Raw genomic sequence first — 8,516 nt, forward strand, 5'->3', positions numbered from 1 at the left:
TATGAATAATCTCACTGCTAAATGTCCAATCTGCCAAGAATACATGAGCCCTCAATGTGGCACCATGCCGTGAGGAATCAAACCAGCTATTTGGTGGCAAATTGGTTACATTATATCCCTTCCATCATGGAGAGGGTAGTGATTTATCTTGACTGCACTCAGCACACACTCCAGATATGGCTTGCATTTCTTGCATGCAGAGCTTTGGCCAGCACAAATCTCCAAAGACTTGTGGAGTATTTGATCTGCAAGCCCAGGATGCTTCATGTAATGTACTAAATTGTGCCCCCTCTCCCCCCAAAAAAGCATGTTGAAGAGCTAAACCTTAGTACCTCAGAATGTGACCTTATTTGAAATTACGGTTATTAAAGACGTAATTAGTTAAAATGAAGTCATATTGGAGTCAGGTGGCCCCTTGATCCAATATTACTGGTATTACTGGTGTCCTTATAAAAAAAAGGAACTTTGAACACAGACATTAACACAGGAAGACTGCCAGTTGAAGATAAAAGCAAGAATCAGGGTGATGCTTCTACAAGCCAAAGAACTCTAAAGATTGCCAACAAACCACCAGAAGCTAAGCAATAGGCATGAAACTGATTCTCTCTTACAGCCCTAGCAAACTAACGTAGCACATAATGTCTCATTAGACCAAGGGAGAAAATTTGTAGCAAAAGAATTACAGAACTGGCAATACGACCATGGAATTTCCTGGTTTTACCAAATACTGCATTTCCCAGGAGCTGCCAGCCTGATAGATTAATGGCAGATCAATGATCTTTAAGATGCAGCTGTGGTGCAATTTAGAGATGCTATTTTGTAAAGATGAATCACCATCCACCAGAATGCGGTATACAACCTGAATCAATTACCATCACATGATGCTGTGGTCACAATAAGTAGAATATATGGGTCTGGAAATCAACGGGTGGTTTAGGAGTAACTGTTTACAATGCTTCACGTTAAATCACTTGCCGTTTTCTGTGCTTCCCATTGCCACAACTCAAGGCTCTGCAGGTCAAGAGATCTTAGATGGTGAATGGTTCCACCAAGAAACATAGCAAAACTCCCTTGTCTAGCTACGGCTGATCATTCCTGAGATCCTTTGCCAAGAGTGCAGCATACAAGAAAAAGAGTTATGTTCCTGAATGCAAATCAAAACCACAATGATATACCATCTCACACCAGTCAGAATGGCTATTAAAAAGTCAAAAAATAACAGCTGCTGGCAAGGTTGTAGAGAAAAAGAATGCCTTTACACTGTTAATGGGAGTGTAAATTGGTCCAGCCATTGTAGAAGACAGTGTAGTGATTCCTCAAAAACATAAAGACAGAAATACTGTTTGACCCAGTGATCCCATTACTGGGTATATATCCAAAGGAACATAAATCATTCTATTATAAAGACACATACACGCATGTGTTCCTCACAGCACTATTCACAATTGCAAAGATATGGAATCAACCTAAATGCCCATCAGTGGTACACTGGATAAAGAAAATATGGTACATACACACCATGGAATTCTATGCAGCCATAAAAAAAAAAAAAAAAGAGATTATGCCCTTTGCAAGGACATGGATGAATCTAGAGGCTGTTGTCCTTAGCAAACTAATGCAGGAACAAAAACCAAATATGACATGTTCTCACTTGTAAGTGGTAGTTAAATGATGAGAACACATGGACACACAGAAGGGAACAACACACAGTGGGGCCTACCAGAGGGCAGAGGGTGGGAGGAGGGAGAGGATCAGGAAAAATAACTAATGGATACTGGGCTTAATACCTGGGTGAGGAAATAATCTGTATAACAAACCCCCATGACACAAATTTACCTATATGACAAACTGCACATAGACCCTTGAGCCTAAAATAAAAGTTTAAACAAAAAAGAGTAATCTTCCTGATCATCAGAGGGAAATTGGACTACTATTAAACAATGGGTGTGGGAAGAATGTGTTTAGCACCCAAGCGATTCACTGGCGCATCTCTTGGTATTTCCCTAAGTTTGATAATATTTAATAGATGGACAAGGGAAGAAGCCACAGACTGAGAAGGACCTGGTGACCCAGGGCTCACAGTCCTCAGGATAAGTGTTTGGATAGCCTTATAGTTTAAGCCACCTAAACCAGCAGAGGTGTTAGGGTAAGGAGAATCAAGAACTGGAGGTAGAAAAAAGAGATTATGGATGTACGACTGCTGTCTCAAGACCAGATGCAGTGGTAGGGGCTTAGTTTATCCACTAACCTTCCTCTTGTATGTTTCTGCTGGAAAAGAATCCTGGAAGACTTTTCCCCGGATGTAGACTTTTTATACAAAGCAAGTAGATTTGAGTTTTGCAAGATGCAGATTGTAGTGGAGGCTTTGGTGCACCACTCACATCACTTCCTTGAGGACTAAGGTGCTCATTGTCCAAGCTTTTGGGATCATTGCCTATTGGATGTTTGTAGCTGAGACTCTACCATAAATCTGATTCCAGCCAAAGGTAGCTGTCTCACCTAGGGTTATCCCACAGGATGATGTCTAATTCTTGCCTAACGAATATTATAGCTTCTCTTATTTTACTGAGGTATAATAGTTTTACTTTTTAAATATTTTTTGGTTTTCTTATCCTGTAATCATCTCTATTTCTTCAGAGTCTTTTTTATTTTAACTTTTTTTCTTCTTTGCCTTTATATTAGGGAATTTTATCAAACATTTGAGAATCCCTTGGCAGTCTGTCCAGTCACATTTAAGGTGCAAATAAGAGACCTTTAAAAGCCACCTGCAAGCTCTGGCAGAGGGGATTAGCATCCGATGGGTTTACTCTGAGGTTATCGGAGTTTACTATTTCACTGGAGAAGCCCCCACCCCCTTTCAGTATATGTATTTTCTTTTATCTTGAGCAGATCCGTTTTTCTAGAAAAGGAGTCCTCCATTGTTCTGTGTCTATGAGGGATGGACAGGTAGGCTATAAAACTGGCTCCAAGGGCTGATAGCGAGGTAAGAGGGTCTCATTATTCAGCATGTGAACATCCATGATCTTTTTGATTGCTTGTGGCTCCTCCTTTCTTAAGGATTTCCCTGAGCCACAGTCCCTGTGAGAAATGTCTTCAGAGAAGCAGCCTCCATTCTTCTCTCTCAGTTGGGTAAAGTGTGGTTACTAGGCTGCCTGGGAGAGAGGAAGGAAACTTGGTATAGTCTTTCAGTCAACACTCCCATTTTTGCCTTCCCAGTGCCCATTTTCAGAGCTACTTCAGCCTACAGTCTGGAGCCTTTTTGGAATTGTGCCACATGAATCACATCTTGGTTTTTCCACACTAAACTTATATTCTGGCTCACCCTACTCTGCTAAGTCAGCTACCTGCCACTAGTCCATCAGTGTTCTATCTTCTAACCATTCTCCTTGCCCTTCTCTATTGATGCCTTTATTTCCTTTTGCTGTCACTCGGTGTGATTTCAAGAGAGATCAGATGTAAATACATGTGATCAACCCTCCATGTTTTATCCCCACCTATTTTATAGATGGAGAAACTAAGGCCCCGGAAGGGATTATGACTTGCTGAGGTCATACAGCATTACCAGGCTATGAATAATATTTTCATGTAGATCCCCAGGCCAATGTACTTTGTGAAAAAAACAGAAAGGTATGAAAACAGGAGGAATTCAGGAATTCAACAGTGTGGTTCGGGGAGGGGGTATGTAAACAGAGAGAGCACTGGTAGGGGGATCCTGAAATAAAATGAAGAGGTATGGCCAGAAAGAAGTGAGATATTTTATCCTTAGGTCTTTTGGCCTCTTATATTTGTCTTCAAATTCTTTCAAGATATTTATTGTTTATGGGACCCTCTTTCTGTGTTTCCCACTATTCTATTGCAAGACAGACTTCTCACTATTTCTATTCTGTACTCCATTATTTCCCAGAAATAGACGGTATTTTAAAAATGTGGTTCTACTCAAATTGCCCATATCCTCAAATGCTTGCAATGACACCCCATTGCCTATGGGATAAAGTCAGATCCCCTCGTTTATCAATAATTTTGAACTAGGTAGGAAGAGAGGATGACAAGGAAAAGTAGAAGGAAGAGATGGGAGTAACTTGACAAAAGAAAGGAATAAGTGCTGGGGATCAGCAGAGGTTGAAGATGACTCTGAGGTAATAAGCTTGGGTGACTCGGGGGATTTAAAACAGGAAAGTCAGAGGTGTTTTGAGCTTGGCTTTAAACATGACAGCCACACAGAAATGCCTAGCAGACCGATGAAAATAGGGGGTGAAGGATGCATCAGAGGATCTCAGGATTGGCAAGTTCTTCTGTGATTCCCAATCCAGTGCTGAAAGAAGTGAGAATATGATATCTCCAAGGATCATCAAATCAAAGGGAATCTCTTTGAGATGGAGATATTTGAGTGTGTTTAAGTAGGGGAGAAAGAAGAACAAGAGGAGATGGGGCTGACTGGTATTTCTAATGTATAAAGTGCTCTTTTTTCCATCAAAACTGAAGCACACCTAAAACATAATTCCCTGATTCATACTGTAATATTGATAACTATATTCGTTTCTTACTGCTTCTCTAATAAATTACCACAAACTTAGTGCATTAAAACAAGACAAGTTTAAGTGCAAGCACTTCTGAAGGCCAGATGTCCAAAATCAGTGTCACTGGGCTAAAGCCACGTGCAGGCAGGGCTGGTTCCTTCGGGAGACTCCAGGGGAGAATTTGTTTCTTTGTCCTTTTGGGTTTCTAAAAGCTGCCTGTACTCTGGCCTGTGACCTCTTCCTCCAGCTTCAAAGCACTTCAACCGCTTGTTCCATTGACAGATCTTTTTCTGATTTTGAGCTTGTTGCCTCCCTGTTACAAAATCCTGGTTCTTATCCACCTGGACAATATGAAATAATCTACCTATTTCAAGGTCCTTAATTACATCCGCAAAGTCCATTCTGCCATGTAAAGTAACATGTTTATAGGTTCTGGGGATTAAGATGTGCATATGTTGGGAGAGACCATTATTCAGCCTCCCACACTTTCTGAGCTATGTTGATATCACTGAATGACTTAGTGAATGAATGATTGAAGACTTTTCAGCAATTCGACAATATTTATTACTAAATTTATTATGTGTTTGGTCATGTTTTACACTGTTTTCAGAGGATAACTAGGAAACCAGGGTTTATTCTACAAACTTGATGCTGCTTGGTCTCAAAGCGAATTCTCAGTTATATTAAAATGGCAGCCAGTTCATTGATTACCATGGAATTAAAACAAGAGAAGGTGGCAAGCCTATTTTCATCATTCTGATGTAAAGCATTTGACTATAATAAATACAAGCAGCAAAACAAAGACACAGATGTTCAATGGATCTGGGTCTCGACTGGGCCCTAATTTCTCATACCCTCTCCCCTTAGCCTCTTTTGTCTCAGCTGACTGGTTCTTGCCTTGGTTTGGGATGTATGCAGCACCAATTCCAGGTGAGGAATTCCCAGTCTTTAGGTGGGAGAGTGGGGATTTGGATGGCTTTGTCATGTAGCTTTTTAAGCCCTGTCCACAGATGCCCAGAGTGCATGCCTCACAATTGGCTGTGTCATGGGATCCTTCCAGGGCCACTTCCAGGATTACTGGCATTTCTGGAGACTTCCTCGTGCCATTTCCATAGTATTTCTTCAGTATATGCTGCACCAGGTTGCTCAGAATCCTCATGGTGCTATCCGAGGAGAACTCAGGCATCTCATATTGGGACCAGGAGCACTTCTGGCACCTTTGGCCAAAGAGCCTCATATGCACCTGGCCCTGAGATGTCCAGTGCTCCCAGGACGTGTGGCACAGAATCTGCACCTGGGCGGAAGCCCAGCTTCGCTGGCAGGAAGAACACCGGAACCTGCAGTTAGAAGGAAGATGCCCATTATGCCTTCATCTGGTTGTTAACCGGAGGGAAAATGGTCCTAGCCCCTGTCTCTAAGACCCTTTTCCATTTGAAAAAATTCATGTGATTTAAATTGTCCCAGTCATTGATAAACAGGAACAAGAAGGATTAAGTTTCAGATAATACTGAGTAGCCACCCATATGTTATACCAAGTCTACCTCTTTGGTAGTAAAACATCTCCAGATGCCTCTGAGGGAAAATCATGTCTGCCATCTTCCAGAGAAACTTGTTCCTAATTTTGGTCATAGAAAGCTTTGGTAAAGTATCTATTTTGAGGCATACACTATAAATGGTGTTTTACAATTTTATCTCATTTCATCTGTGAAGTAAACACTATTAAACCCAATATCCAGATAAGGAAACTGAGTCATGAAAAGGATACACAACCTGCTTAAGGACACACAGGGTAAATGTTAGAGGCATGTTGCTAATCCCAGGCCATCTGAAATTAATCTTGTTTACCTGCTGTAACACGTTGCCTCTGAGAGTAGTGTAGCTAATCTCTCACACCTGGAGAAAGAGCCTGCCTCCCTCATACCTAGGTTGAAGATCCAAGTCCACAGTTTACATCAGAAAGACCTTGGGCAAAGTTCTTCCCTTCTATAGCCCTCATTGCTTGAATCCATAGAAAAAAATTCAAGGGTTATACTAGCAGCATCAAATGAGATGATGTGTGTGAAAACACTTTGTAAACTACAAAATGGTTTTCAAAAGCTGATTGATATTTTCCAAAATACACTGGTAGGTTGCTTTTCCGATCTCAAAATGACAATCAAATCAATTCATCCCAACAGGAGAAATACTTTCTTTCTGTTTGGAGCAGTGCCAAAATGTTGTAAGACATCATGAGTCCCTCAAAAAGCTTTGGTTGGTGTGGAAAGAAACATTTACACAGTTCCCTGGATTAGAAGGCAGGGCAAAATGACTGCTATATGGGCTCTGACAAGTGACTTGAGAACTGTTCTGGAGAGGTTTGGGAGGCTTTATTTAAACAACAGATTCTGCAGCTAAAAACAAGCATATACTGTATTTGATACAATATACGATAATACATACATTATTTATAAGTTTATTACTCTGAAATACATAGTATATATGTATATATAATTATATATCATTTGTGTATACATACACATATATATTTTATCTTATCCCATTATCCTGTGGGAATGTATAAGAAGGAATACTTACTCTGCCTAGGAGAACCAGAGAATGCTTTTAGGAGGAGGAGGCACTAGAGCGGGCCTTGGAGGATAAGCAGGGAGGGGTGAGGGGAGGGTCTGCTGAACAAGTAGAACTCCATGAACAATGGTGTGGAAGTCTGAAAATGCATGGCATGGCTAATAGTCCATAAGGAATGGAAAAGGCCATACCTGAGGCAGGATGGGGCAGGCAGGTAAGCTGAGTAATAGGTCAGATGAAAACTAGACTGAAGGTCCTGTGTGTCATTTAAAAATAAATTTGATTGTCCAGGTCAGCAATTCTCACCCTCCTAACATGGGCAAGGAAACTGGTTCCTGCAATCTGCAGGCTTGCTGGGGGTTAAAGAGGGAAGTGCTGAGTAAGGGAGGAGTATGACTTCGTTACTCCACGAACTGGGTTTTAGATTTAGTTTTGGCAACATCATTCTCTCCTGTTATCCCCAGGCCTTCAGTAAAGCAATGTGCAGAGTAATTGCTTGATCTTAGCCAATTCTTAGGTTATTTAAAAAAAAAAAATGACTCCGTCCCAGGCTTGTACTGAGCAGGGCCAAGGCTTGGAGAGCTGCTACAGCTCGGGGAAGCTGGTCGGGACTGCTGGGGAGACTGCAAAAGACTCTGGAACAAATGAGGTGGCGAGAAAATAGAAGGGCAGATTTACGGAACAGGGGGCCTTCTCCAGGGTTTTCCAGAAGTATTTATGGAGGGAAACTTAGTAAAAGAAGAAACTTCCTGCAGTTAAACAAAATGGAGGTTTGGAGTCGTCTTATCATTTAGACCCTAAAGAGTACTATGACCACAATAGGATGGAGACGCTGGTGACATTTACTGCTTCAACAAGCTCTCAGAGGAATAAATCATGCTAAGCTGAGCCTGAGCCCCTGTTCTTAGAAGGGCTATGGCCTGGGAAACCCACACTCACCAGCCAAATGCTCTCTGTTGGTATTGCTTCCACCCTTGAGCCAGGCAGTCTAGCTGAAGGTTTTCATCCAACTTCAGTGTCCATTTGGCCCAGGGTTTTGCCTCTTGGATTAGTTCTTGAAATGTCTGCTCCCAAGTCCGGATATCTACAACCATTTTTTCTCTCTGAAGCTCAGAGAGCACCTTTCAGGTTTGCTCATTTCTCAGGAAGAGACAAACAGTTTCAGTTTCGGTGTTCAGTTCAGTTTCTGTTTGTTTCCGTGTGTAGACAGGAACTGTTTTATTTAACCTTCATTTTAGACTGTCTGGGGACACAGAACAAGTCTTTGTTCTGAAGACAGAGAGCAGCAGAACTTTGTTAGCTAATAGGCCTTGCTGAGAGAGAGAGCTCTGTTCTAGATTCTGGGGTCACATATAAATTCGCTTTTATTTTATTTCTCTCATTTTTTATAATAGGCAAAGCACTATTTTGGCACTGGGATAAAAGAGAATCCTG

The 8,516-nt window shown here is 41.4% G+C and overlaps 1 protein-coding gene across 1 annotated transcript; it reads right to left on the bottom strand.

The window, feature by feature from the left end:
* Positions 1-5,063: 5,063 nt before the first annotated feature.
* Positions 5,064-8,235, bottom strand: RTP4 (receptor transporter protein 4). The gene is made up of 2 exons (XM_005545443.5): positions 8,022-8,235; positions 5,064-5,854 (listed from the first exon to the last, which is right to left on the bottom strand). Exons 1-2 carry the CDS (start codon positions 8,174-8,176, stop codon positions 5,269-5,271), a joined length of 741 nt encoding a protein of 246 aa, XP_005545500.3. The 5' UTR covers positions 8,177-8,235; the 3' UTR covers positions 5,064-5,268.
* Positions 8,236-8,516: the final 281 nt, after the last annotated feature.

This window comes from Macaca fascicularis, chromosome 2, assembly GCF_037993035.2.
Source record: "Macaca fascicularis isolate 582-1 chromosome 2, T2T-MFA8v1.1".
Lineage (NCBI taxonomy): Eukaryota > Metazoa > Chordata > Mammalia > Primates > Cercopithecidae > Macaca > Macaca fascicularis.